Source organism: Amblyomma americanum, chromosome 6 (genome assembly GCF_052857255.1).
Source record: "Amblyomma americanum isolate KBUSLIRL-KWMA chromosome 6, ASM5285725v1, whole genome shotgun sequence".
Lineage (NCBI taxonomy): Eukaryota > Metazoa > Arthropoda > Arachnida > Ixodida > Ixodidae > Amblyomma > Amblyomma americanum.
Genome location: NC_135502.1, coordinates 23210408 through 23223756, shown reverse-complemented (window position 1 = coordinate 23223756; position 13349 = coordinate 23210408). Strand labels below are relative to the sequence as shown.

Sequence of the window (13349 nt, the reverse complement as noted above, 5' to 3'; positions counted from 1 at the left end):
GAGTTGTTCTAAGGAAATGATGAAATGCGACAAGCTGGCGTAACATATGACTTAGGAAAAAATTTCGCCTCATTAGCATGAGATGATGAGCCTTCTTAGTTGATAATAACAATTAAATTAGTTTAGCAGCCTCTATGACATAAGGTGGCAGCAGCGAAACTGCGCGTTTTTAGGACCTTTTTTTGGCGACACGTCAAGAAAATAGCTACGCGAAACGTCCAAGCAGCGCATAACCTAAGTTACGGAGGCTAAACCGGACCGCGCTTGCTTTTTGTCCCCCTCTTCTCTTCTCCTCCTGCTCCTCCTGCCCTCCTCTCCTCCTGCTCCTCCTGCCCTCCTCTTCATCTCTCCTAACACATCGATGAGCGCGGTGCAACCGCTTGCAAGCGCTACCGGTAAGGCCGACCTTATCCTCCTTGCTGTTTCGTCTTCACATGTAGGCTTAGCCTGTGAGCACTTAATGTCGCTTTTGTGGTGCAGGCTTTGAGGGTGAACAAGCTTTAAACGTAAACAAATATTTACCTATTATCGCGTTCAGTGGACACGTGTATATTGCAATGTGTAATCTTTCCTTGGTGTGAAAATGCATGAAATCAAAAGCCGGTTAGTAAAAAGAAGAATGTTTTGGAATTAGCAATTTAAATCGCTCGGACAATCGGCAGCTTAGAAGCAAATTTATTCCAGCCTAGCGCTTACTGACCTCTTTGGCAGAAAAAATATGTTTACATAGCAAGTACATTACGAAAATGATCAAACTCAATTATCGCGCTGTCTGCGATGTGATGTCGGAATATCAGGAGTAGGGAAGAAGGTCATGTAAGCAGCCAAGGAAATTCAGCTGCGCTTTTGTGGACGCTTGCATGATAATTCTCTGTAAGAAGCTATCGAGTTTTCTTCGTAATAAATGCGGTATGAACTCACTGCTTGAATCGTCTTGATGGTAATCTGAAAGAAAAAATAAAACATGCGGCAACTGATGGATTTTATTACTGACAAAAATATGTAACTGATGGTTCGGAACTAATAACAGTGGTTTGCGGTTCGAGAATCCTTAGAAGCCACAAGGGTTCTTTCAAATGAAGCATATATTTAAGATTAATAATTTTCACGGTTGAATATTCAGCCCTTCACAGCAAAATTATTTTATAAATCACTTCTACACTATCCTACACGTGCCCATGATGGTTTTCTGTTTATGCTTACTCTTTTGTACTGCAATTTGAGACGTATACAAGCTGTACTGGGGCAGAGGAAGTTAAACCGGACATATAACCCAGCATACTGTTGCCAGCGCCAACGATAGTCGTTTTTCGTGAAATGATTCAGCACTAAGTAGGCTAGAGCTGGCGAAGCCACAAAGTTGCTTTTCTGCATACACAGTTGAAGAATGTTCGATACACGGGCCAGTGACAAACCTTTTGCGATTTTTTTTTCGGGTCAGCGATCATAGAAACAAAAAATCGGCTTTCCCCGAGCTTAGACAATAGGAAAGGAAGTTAGAAGTTGTGGCTATATAGAGAGGTCACTTACACATTACAAAGGCGACACAGAGCGCCATGATCAGAAGCAGCATTACGGTAACGAGCACCGCTTTCAGAAAGAGCATCGCAAACGACCTGCGCGAGAATGAATTTCCAGAGTGTTCGAGCTCTTGCAGTGTGAAGAAGAAACACGGCTTGCAACAGCCACAGTGCGAAAAACCAAAGCTACACAAAGTTAAATCAGAGAAAACGGGCACCCAGAGCGCATGCAGCAAGAAGCAATCACTGTAAAAAATGGGCAGAAGATTGACCGCAAACGCGGATTTATTTTCATATCAGATGCATCTATTATTGCATCTATTATGCATCTATTAGTTTCCCCATGCTTCTCGTTACACATCCTCCTGCCGCAATTTTCGGAAACAGAGCTATTGCGGGGGATTGAGGCACTGCCTCCGCTCTAAAATTGTAGTATATATACAAAACGCAAAACAAAAACAACTGCTCATTACATCCCAGTTTACGAAGGCGCTTTTAAAGGATGTTAAATTATTTTCTCATCCGCCAACAGAAACTTGAGTAAATACTTGCTTGGACTTTTGGTCTATAAAGCAAAAAGCAACAGTCCCACAAATAAACGGATTCTGCTTCACCACAAAGTGTGCATGAGACGCTCCTCATGTCGAACACAATGTTAAATATGCGCTGGCAGGGGATGGACTCAAAAATTGCTCTCGTGGGGACCATCAGGTGGTCACTAATCCATCTGATATTCGTTCGTTGGTTCGCGCATTTGCCAGGTATTCTTGCGACCAACAAACAGGAACCGACGTCGCGTACAGACAAGTTTGAGTTAAGCCTTGAATCCGCAAAGCCATAAGTTTTGTAAACAGGGTGTCTGGGCACTAGGCCCTCCATTAATTTCTGCGGTAGTCACACTTAGATTGAAGCTGAACAAAAGGATCTATGGCGAAGTTTTGCTGCATGTTGCGATGATCTGCAGAAAGCGGAAATTACATGCAGGTGTTTCAGTGAAGAGCCCGCTCACGAACCAGTGAGGTTGAGGTCAGAAATGTCTTTCATATCGCTTCCACTTATGCAGGGTGCGAACAGGCGTTTGGACAAAAATGATTTTGCAAGAATCAAATTATTACGCGCTGCGTGTAAAAGAAAGATCGAAAATAAAGTGCGAAGCGTCCCCTTTATGCGCTTCTTGAGAGAAGCAAAAGATCAAGCATACCTGCCCAAACTGTATCCAGGTATGTGTACCCTGAAAAAGAAATATTCGCTGGTGTTAGTAATGCGCGGAGGAATAGCAATCTAAAAGAAGTGCACAGCGACATAGGGGTATGTAAAATAATAAAAGTTGATTATATTTGTGCTAATAGAAGTATTTTACAATCTTTATGAGTGATCTAAAATCCGACAAAGTACGTCATAAAATAACATTTCTGCAAAATAATATGCTGCACTAAAACGAAGGGCAATGCTACTGTTATTGCTCATATTTGAAACAGCTTGAGGACAAGACACATTAAGGAGACACCACGAGCGCTATGGTGTCTCCTTACTGTGTCCCCTCCTTGCGCTCTTCAAAATATGATCGGTAACCAACAAGCCCCATTCACAGCACTTGTACTGTTATTGCGCAAGCAGTACTAGGTACCCCACCCGAGATGTCTGGGGTCAGTAGGTGGTGAAACGTACGGGCGTCAGATGCCACCATTCAGAAGCACCACCCAGTAGCCCCCTCCCGACCGCACCCCCCTAGCTAGGAGGAGGCCGGGTAACCACACATCCACCGTTACTCTGAATCTACCCACTGCCTTCACCCTCCAGAGGCGTCATCCAACAACTACAGAACTGCACCTTTTAGCAGTGCCACCCACCACAAACCCATCCCATCTACTTCTACTCTTCTCTAGGGCCCCACCAACTATCAACCAACACAGTAGCGGAGCGGAATTGACTGCGAAATCGAACTCAAAGACGCAATCGGAAAGCCAGCTGCCGTCCAGAAGCATCACCCACCCACCACTGCCTTCCTCCTTTAGGTAGAGGGTGAAACAGGACATATCATCTTGCAGAAAAGACAGCGGCTAAGATTCGTGTAAGTCATTTATCGCAAATAACATCGCGACAAGTTTAGGTGAGGCAGCCAATAATAATAACTAATAATAATAACTTGTTTTTTTCGGTTCGTGAAATACGAAAACCGAGGACATACAGGATAAAGGTGTTGCAAACACCTGACAAGGTGAATGAATTGCTACGGGAAGTTTAAGCAAACCAGTTTAAAAAAAATATACGAAATGTATTCACGCACGTTCAGGCATTTGGATACGGCAAAGCTACAAAAGTACCAAGAGCAAAAGCATCATTTGGCAGAGCTTAATCGGAAAAGCATTAAGGTAAAATCACCACTGCATACGCAGGAACGTCGCATCAGGTTGTCTGGTCACCTGATAATTTTTTTTCTTTAGCAACACTGTGCTCTATAACCCCCTGAGTAATTTGCGTGTAAATTTTGCGCTTGCTAATTTTTCATTGTTAACAGATTCCAAGGCGTAAAAGAAAGACTGCGAACTTTCTTACTTTAGTGAAGGTGCATGAAAGCGTAGGAGGGAAAATTGATCGAATTTTAACCAGGGAACAGTCAAAATAGTTTGCAACAACCATGTGGTGAAGCTGCTGGGCAATGATAAGTTTATTACGAAAAATGGCGCTAGATTCAGAAAGAAGAACGGTGATTTAATTTACCTTGGGTTCCGCGGGATTCCATCATGGTCGTTGAACCTGTTGGGAGAAACACTAATTAGGTAAAAAAACTGTATTTTGCAATAAAATCATGCCTTTTTTCCCACCTTGTCATAATGCGAACGCTTTTCTGGATTCATGTCGTAATTCCCTGTCCGTAGCTACCGTTCTTAAGCGGCTTGGATGCTTTTGGTTAGACGTATTGCAATGAAATCTGCAATAGTGTTTCTGTGTAACGATTCATCGGCGTACGCGGTCATTCCATTCATTCCTCACAGTCGCAATCGTGTTCTCAACAGCGTCTTTGTTTTCTTATCGGCACACCCTGAGCAGGCCAGGGCTCCTTCGGAGTTCTCGTGGCCACTACGAGCCAAAGCAACAACTGGATATAAAAAGTAAGCGATGGCAGTGACAATCACTTGACAGTGACCGAGCCTTAAGGAGTCGTTGCATTGTATTTTGATTATCACTATGTGGGCATCACCGTCGCAGAATGAGCGGAGGAAGACAAATTTTGTGAGCGCACACACTGCCGTTTTATTCCTGCCATTGTTGCCCACGCAGACTGGTCATGCCGCACAAATGCCTTAACGTCTCCCCTTTGCGTCTCCTCGGCTGCACGTTGAGAGACATATATTTCACACCTCCCGCTTGGCTCTAGCTCACTTCAAAGTTATTCTGCAGCAATAATTGCTCCATAATACGTGATGCATTGTGACCGCTTTAAAGCACGTTCTGTTTTTAAGGAACCATAATCCTAAAATTTACGCGCTTCCCTTCAGATCGATTGCCTCCGTGCGGAATCAAATAAAGAGTCCAGAGATCTTGCGTAAAAATTTCAAAAGAAAGCGAATCGTCCCTATCAAAAGCGTTCTCCAGTTAACCTAATGAATCCTTAATTAGAACAATAACCTTTTGTGTGACGTGACAAAGCCCCGCTTCCTTAAACATCTTCAACAGGCGACTCCGCCTATAGCCAGCTAGAGTTTCTGTGGAAAGGCTTTATGCGCACGACGCTTACAGAAGAATTTTTCTTAGAGTTCCCGTTGTCAAAATTACCGCACAAGACAGGACTCTAACGTTATCACTTTATATGTGAGCCTTCTGTTACGTAGCCAAACAATATCAGGTTCTGCGTTCGCTAACTCGCCCATTTGCTTCCGCTGCGCGCTCTCTTGAATGCCCTACACACGTATCGAGGAGACGCCATGTTGGTGTTAGGGGGAAACGCACTTCCCCACTGAAACTTTGCATGTGTGGCAATCGAGAGGTGCTCTTGTAAATGCGCCCCTGAGTCTTAAGGCCTGAATGGAAACTCCGGTCTGCATCGGCTGATAAGTACGGAGCTCGGAATGTGGACTACATGCCACCGGCGCGTTGCATTCCTGGAAAATATCCGGGAACATAGGATGAATCCTTACTTGATTGTGAGTCGTCAGCTCCGCAAAAGCCTATCCTTTAATACCTAAGTGCGTAGCCCGTAGCTAGCAAAGTATTCACAGCCTGACGCATTGTTTAGCGCTTGCTTGCTCACTCCGTTCCGTGTACAAGAAGACGGGCTTGACAGGTGACAGGGGAACCGGTGGGTTGGACCGCTCCCCGCTGGTTGGGCTGACGGCGACATTAGCTGGCTTCATTGGGCGAGGTTACGAAGGCGGCTGGTAGAACTCAGCAGAAGAATAGCTAACTGCAAGGAAAGACAGATGAGGTGTAATATGTTTAACGGCTAGTAAGAGGAAGGGAGCACCTTTGGCTCAGAGGAGTCGAGCACGGCGCGACTGGTGGCTCGCAGAAGAAACCTTTATCTGCCTCTTCTTCACCCGTGCTCACTCTATCACGTGCTTGCAGCTGCTCTCTGAATATGATAATGATGATGGATTTTTTTGGCTCAAGGGCATCTATGGCCAAAGAGCGCCATGGCACAAGGTATTTTCTTCTACTCAAGGTGGGGCCAAAGACCCATTTCCCACGAATTTCACCCTAAATAAGCCGAGCAACAGAACAGGGGAATGCTTGTACCCATTGTATCTTCGGTTGGTACCCGGCGGCACTGGGGATCGAACCCCAGAAGTTTGAATAACTGAAAAACAAACAAATTTCTTCCACGGAAATGGGCTAGTTAAAGGCGGAAAAAAATAGCGCATGACTTAGTGTAGGTTGGGTAAGTGCAATTTGAGCAGGCAGGCCTGCTTGTCAGTCACGGCCTCCTGTGGTCGAAGGTCAACGTTTTATGTAGTGATCTTCACAGACGGACCATGAATTTTCCCAACTGGGCAATGAGCGACTCCTGCTCTTCCAGGGTGGCGCAGTAGAGCCGCACCTCCCACGGCGCCGGCCAAGGCCACTGGGGTCTTGGACTGAAGACTCCAGCTGCTTTGCTTCAACCTTCTTCCTTCTCAATAAATGTTTGCTCTCTCTCTTTCTCTTGCAGCTGGGAGGCATAATCTTTACCCTCCTCCCCCATCAAACTTCTCCTGTTGCAGAGGACACAGTCAAAGCCACGCTAATCATAACCACGCTTGGCACTTAAAAGCTATGACTTCCTTTTAGAAGAGAGAATTTAAAGGTGCTGTAATTTTTCCAAGCCCAAAAAGGGCTGCAAGATGTGCCTTTTCATTGAGGAAGCATATTTTCAGGCATAGATTTGCGGTAGAAAGGAAATAATAGCTCAATAAAAATTTTATTTTAAAATTATCATCATATGTAGCCGCATTCGCATGCACAGAAACACGCAACATTTGTCGATTCGTCCCTTGCCAACTGCAAGTTAAACGCGGTGCAAGAACTGAAAGAACATAAACATAATACTAAATCAGTCACATTTTAAGAACTGAAACAGAATACTAAATCAATAACATTTTTTGCCAAATTTTTTTTACTAGGCCGTCCATCACGTTTTGAATGTCCACTGAAATAATTGTTCAGTCCGTCATATCCAGGCCCTCAAGACAATGTCCGTTCTTTTTTTTCTCTTGTTCTTTATCCCCCGGAAAAAACAAGAACAAAAAAGTTTTTTTACCAAATTTCTGAGCCCTCCAATTACTACCTGTGAAGCACACCACAGTATACAAGGTGGTTTGTCTCATATTCCTTAAATGTCGTGATGAAGGCTATCCGGTTTGTCTAGTATCTTGTATTACACTGATGTAAGGCCTCCAGCGATGGTTCCATTGTTAAAGGCACCCGTTACGTCAGGAAAAACAGTTACCGCTTGCCGCAGGCGGCGTTTTGCATGCTCTACCGTTGATAACAAAACGATTACGTAGTCGATTGAGGAGCGCACTTTGTAAAAACCTGTAATATCGATGTATGTGCTGTGGTTGTCGTGGAGCCACTACAGACTTGTTGATGTCATGTATGCCATAGTATTTTCCATGCTACTAGCGAGAGGCACAGGCGTGCAATAGGATATGTCATTGAGTACTTTGTCTGGTTTAAGGATGTTCATTTTGCGGGTTTTTTTGTTATACGCTACCAGTGTCAAACCGGCCCAAGGGAGATTTTGTAATACTAGGAGGTGTCCAGTTCTTTTTGGTCTGAGGTGTCAGGCGTTGTCCAGTCGGTGTTTATTTATGCTGGTTAAATTTCATTGTTTTTTAGCCGTGCTTTTGTTCTGCGGGCTTTGTTTTTTTTTTTAATTTCACGTAGGCGGCCTTCTTGACATAACTCCAAATTTCGTTCTTTCGCGAAGCGCTGTACGATCGCGCTGCTAACGGACTGTGTCCATGACCACGCGGGATTCACAACAGAAGGAGACGAAGAAGCCGTCCAACTGAGCTGCCCTAAGGAGAAGAAGAAGAAGAAGAGCTGCCCTGCTGCTTGTTGAAAAATCACTCTCCGGAAAATGGGTATGAATATCTTATGTTCACAAACGCAGCTTTCATTTGGTCGTACCTGAAGCGCTTGCAATTTCCGCGGCGCTTAGGTAAAAATTCTTACCGTAAGCTTTACTGTTCTTAAACATTGCTGCAGGTCGATTGTTGTTATATTTGCGGGAGGGGGTCAGGGAGGGGGGGCATGCTTGGAATCACTTAGTGCTTCCTGTTTCCCAGTGTTACAAATAGAAGTAAGAAATATCTCGAAATCAAAGAGAAAATAATTAAGAATTTTATCGAACAAATCACGTAGTCTTGAAGTGCTGAAAGCGTAATAATAAAAAATTCTGGCCTTGAATGCATTGAAATGAAAGTTCTTAAACCTGCGCTAACTGTTTCCTGCAGTGTTACTAAAAACAAAATTATTAACTGATCTGCAGATAACACTTCATATGGCGTAAATACTGTATTACCAATAACTTCCAGAACTTCGATTCCACAGGAAATTATGTATAAAAGTTCAAGGAATTGCATAGAGTATGAAGCAATAGAAAAATTCTGAGTTGTTTACGTCGTTGATTCTTACAGTGAGCCAAACGTAAGTATTTAAGCAATTGATTCGCTTTAACAGCCCTGTTTTCTGAAAGTTACTGTCTGCTAGGCGCATGAAATTTGCATTAATGAAGCATGCATTAGAAAAGGTATTAACTGGCAGAACACAGACCGCAAATAGATTTCTTTGTTTGCTGCAGCCAACTGCCTTGGCATAGAACATAAGCCAAATCGAAATGAAATGGCAGCGCTGCTTGAAGTGTCGGCAAATATCGTGAATAATTCAGCTAAGAAATAATTTTGCCGCACGACAGTGCATTATGCAGCATGCAAAGTGCTTGCGAACACAAATAGCAATTAAGCGAAATGAGAAGCGAAATTTAAACTTCGTTCTCGTGCGGTCATATCTTCACTAAGAAAATAGTGCTCTGGTTTGCTGAATTATCATTTCAGAGCAGACATTAGTCGCATAATCGCATAGCGATTCTTCAAATTTGTTTGAAAGCGTTTTGCATTATACTAACTAGGTGGTCCTGTTTCTTTCTAATGTTCCATACTAATGAACCGTGATGTAAATATGATTTCTTTTCCAGTCAATTCACTCACTTACTTTAACAGTAGCAGGTTATCCCTGCGAAATACCACCGCGGAAACAAAAGAATCAAAATTTAGACTTCGAACGTTGTAATGCGGTCGACATTTTTGTATAAACAACAGTGTAAACGTGCGGACACTAGATGCTGCTTTCAGAATATTGTTCACATTACCTTATTTTGGACCTATATTATGGGAACATCGGAGTTTGTGGAGCATCGGAGTTTGTGGAGCATCGGAGTTTGTGGAGCAACTTCGGTTGGTAAACATACGGACAAACCAAATGTTTTTCGCATGTGAATAGAGCTCTGTATGCGAAAAATCAGAGCGTAGAAAACTCCCATAACGCTCGTTTGGTCACAACCACTTAGCGATGAACTAAATAAGAAAAGATCGAGCAACGACACGCATGGGTTTATGCGACTCGCTTTGATCAAAGCACCCGCACCAAGGCTGCAGATCTGTGTACTTGGGAGCAACTTATACTGCTAATAAGGTGCTGTAGTTTTTGTAGTACTCAACATACTGACGGCGGCGGCGGCTTGTATTTGTGCGTACGCTAACGATACAAGAGTCCAGAGGACTCCAGCGGAGTGACTCGTCAATTTAGCCCCTTATGGTTGGGTCTTGGACCTGGCATGGCTCAATCAATGAAAGCACGCTTAAAGGAGGTTGCAAAGGTAACCTGCCGCCCGTGCTTCCCATATTAAGATGGTAGCCGAGGTTGTAAAAGAACTACTAAGACAATGCTCCTTCTAATTGATGTGTGCTCAAAGTTATATCAAGATTGGACCATCATGACCTTTTAACTGCCGTATCTGTGCATTATTCTTACTAAAGTAATGCTGTGTTACTTGTATTCAATGCCAATAACACTATGCGGCGCTCTTAAATCTGGGTCTTGGTGCAAGAGACACGCGCTGTACTCGTTGCATGCCGCAAATGAAAGCGCAAAATACGGCGTTGTCGCGTTGGTGCATTTTGTTCTGTTTTCTTCTTGTCCTCGGCCAGGGTGAAGAGCGGAGCGGCGTTTGTATTCCTCGCCATCTCCTGCGCTCTGATTGCTGTGTGCGCCTTGGTCATATTTGACGTCGTAAAGGTCGGTGAGTGTTCTAGCTGTAAATACACGGTCGTTTGTTGCTCACCTCTCTTGTTTGGTTTGTTTTATGAGCAGGACTAGAAATTCTGTGTTCACTCCCAGCTTCAAAAGCAATAAAATATTCTTTTAGCAAGCAAGGATAGTTTTAACATAAGCCTCCGTCTGATGTATTTCAGGTTAGGAATTACTGCGGTGTCATGCCTAACATAAAGACTCCGAGTTCGTTTTTTTTTCTTTTTTTGTAGGCCAAAGTTTCAGATTTCTTGCACTAACATTTTAATGACAAAACTTGTAACCTGTAAGATAATAAGGCAGTCATTAGTAATAGGAACGCCGCTTTTCTCCATGCAAATATAGTTCCAAGTTTTCTGTTCTAAAGGTACACAGAGCATATCCATAAAACGATCCCACTGCAGAGAAACGATAAGTTTCTTAACTGATCTCAGTTGTGGGGAAGTCGGGGCGTGCACTGGCGCCGCATGTATCTGCATCCAAGTTCTGTTGGAAAACTGTCCACCACGTACTAACGGTCATACAGCGGCATTTTGCAGTAAGTTGCGCCCTTCGGAAAAAGACACCATTATTAATAGGATCCTTGCAAGAAATCACGGTTTAATTCGCACAAGGTAAATAGGCTGATGTTGTGAGTTTGCTTTCATAGTCCAGGCGGGTACAAGGCAGGTTATGTGGCAGTTATACGATTTCTCACTCAATGCCATGTAATATGCGCACGAAGAATCGGTGTGTAATTCTGCCCATACGTTGTATTCTAGATCGAGTATATGAACCTTGAATAGGTATGCCATACTCGGTAAACTCCCCAGACGCTGTGTATACTTTGTATACACAGCGCTGTGCATAGTGTGTCTGTGACAGATGTTTACAGGAATTTTGAAGTTATACGCTTAGACTGAGAGCAGCCCTGGTGTCTTTCATGTCCACAATCATTGTGTTCAAAGAGCAAATATTCCTTTTCCTATGCGCTAGTATCTGATATGGCTGGTTCGTTATCTATAGCTTACGTATGGCGTTATGTGCAGCAACCGCAGTGTTCTGTTTAATTGTTATTAATTGACGTTTGTTGCCCTGCTTCCCCAGGCAGAGGGCCTGGCGCAAAAAGTGGACGCTTGAAGCAAACCAAGGCTCCTGCTTCGGGTGAGCTCACGCAGTCAACTCAATAATTTCCTAATAATGATGCTTTTCAGAAAACGTACCGCCCCATGCTAGCTGTGCTTATTGTCTTCGCGCTTGAGTGCGAGAAGACAAAAAAAAAAAGAAAAAGGTTCGCTGACCGCCTGACTACAGCGCGCTTGACATAGTATCTTTTCGGAGCCGTTACTTACGAAGCATGACGCCGTCTAACTAGTTGTTTTTTTGGTTTACTTTCGAGAAATGTGGAGAGGAAAACATAGTTCCCAATGAAGAACCAAAATTATTCCTACTTCTGCGTCGTACTTGGCAATGCAGTTAAGAGAACGGAAGCAGGATTCAAAATCACACATGATGTTAACTTTCTTATCATTTCAACCTGTACTTCTGACTCTATAATTTCTTGCTCATCGGTCTTTTTCCAGTGCACTATATCATCAGTGGTCTAAGATATATTTTTCTCAATCTCTTTTAATCATCTGTAATGACCCAATAGCCGAATTTCATCCATGACCCAAAAATTGCATATCCTTATTTTCATTAATCAGGCTTGGCTAAATCGTTTACGCCAGTGTTTGGGTTAATTCATCTATCTTGTTTCATTTTGAACACACTAGGTGATACAAAATTGTGAGCTCATTTTACAGGATAGAGATTATGTCGTGGTTTAAGAGAGGTAGTGGTCTCCTGGCTATGAGAGGTTTGTTACATCTCTTCTTCGCGAAAATAGTGAAGCGTCTCTTATGAGAACTTCATTTTTAAAACTATCTGGCAGCATAAGAACCTACAGAGTAACATACTTCCAGAAAAAATTATGATTGTATCCTTAACAGTGCACGAAAAAGCAGGCACGTGCTTAAGGGGAACACAACACAAGTATGCGTATTGCTACTCTAGAATGGGTGGCAGTTTGCGCAGCTGTTCCCTCGCTGTTCCCTCCTCCTTTAAGTACGTGCCTGTGTTTCCCAATTGTTGTTTAGGACTCAAGTGTGTGGAACCGACTAGGCGTGAAAAATATACTAGAAAAATACACAACTTTCGTGTTCTCGTATTCGTGAGCACAGCTGTCACCACCAAGGCGCACACTGGGGCACCAACGCATGCCGTCGGGTGGACAAAGGTGGCAGCGGCCACACGCCGCCGCTCCCAGGTCCCTCAGAAACCTCGCACGACCGAAGAGTCGTTCACAGAGACGGGAGACCTCGGCGGCGACAGCAGCAGCAGCCCACAAGACTGGACACCCACGGCCTCTGCGGATGTCACCGAAGGCACGTCTGTTTGTGAACGTGCTTTCCTCATCGAGGAAAGTTTCTCGCATTTTCGCCTCCCCCCGGGCGTTGTGTGCATAAACATGCCCAAAGGGAACTCACAGCTCTTTTTATGACAGTGTGGGCTAAAGGAAAAAGGGGCTGATGGCTATCAAATCAGAATGCAATTTTCTTTTCTGCGTTGATTGTGAGGTACACTTGGAGAAATAAACGAAATAACAGCTATACAGGCCGCCCCAGGTCGTGGGCTGCGCTTTGACCGTCGGCGTGTTGTTAATTTTTCTTTCATTATTTCGAAAATCATATTTAAAAAAAAATAGTTACCAAACTTATTAGTTGAGAGTGAACGCGACTTTTAAAAGCAGCGTTAATTAATGCTTTACTCCACTTCAGACGCAATTTCACATTGTTTTTGTGCTTGAGCGGGTACAAGCCAAATCAATTGACCCCCAAAATTACAATTTTAAAAGCAGCGTTAATTAATGCTTTACTCCGCTTCAGACGCAATTTCACATTGTTTTTGTGCTTGAGCGGGTACAAGCCAAAGCAATTGACCCCGAAAATTACTCCACAGAACAAACCGCCGGGACAGTGACGCTGCATTCCGAAGGCTCCATCGAAACGACTGCCAGCG

The 13349-nt window shown here is 43.7% G+C and overlaps 1 protein-coding gene and 1 long non-coding RNA gene across 3 annotated transcripts in view; one reads left to right on the top strand and one right to left on the bottom strand.

The window, feature by feature from the left end:
- Positions 1–5921, bottom strand: part of LOC144094493 (uncharacterized) — a 48011-nt gene extending 42090 nt beyond the window's left edge. Inside the window, exons 1-6 of the mRNA XM_077628419.1 lie at positions 5773–5921; positions 4242–4277; positions 2722–2751; positions 2073–2085; positions 1531–1616; positions 922–945 (exon numbers count right to left, since the gene is read on the bottom strand). Of these exons, the coding sequence (XP_077484545.1) occupies positions 922–945; positions 1531–1616; positions 2073–2085; positions 2722–2751; positions 4242–4277; positions 5773–5875 (292 nt within the window). The 5' untranslated portion in view covers positions 5876–5921. The remainder of the gene's footprint in view (positions 1–921; positions 946–1530; positions 1617–2072; positions 2086–2721; positions 2752–4241; positions 4278–5772) is intronic.
- Positions 5922–10217: 4296 nt separating this feature from the next.
- LOC144094597 (uncharacterized) lies at positions 10218–12715 on the top strand. Of its 2 annotated transcripts, none has more exons than XR_013306527.1 (3): positions 10218–10302; positions 11397–11453; positions 12512–12715. It is a non-coding gene; the product is annotated as an uncharacterized LOC144094597 (long non-coding RNA). The 2 variants fall into 2 exon arrangements; XR_013306528.1 differs by having other exon boundaries at positions 10219–10298.
- The last annotated feature ends 634 nt before the right edge of the window (positions 12716–13349 follow it).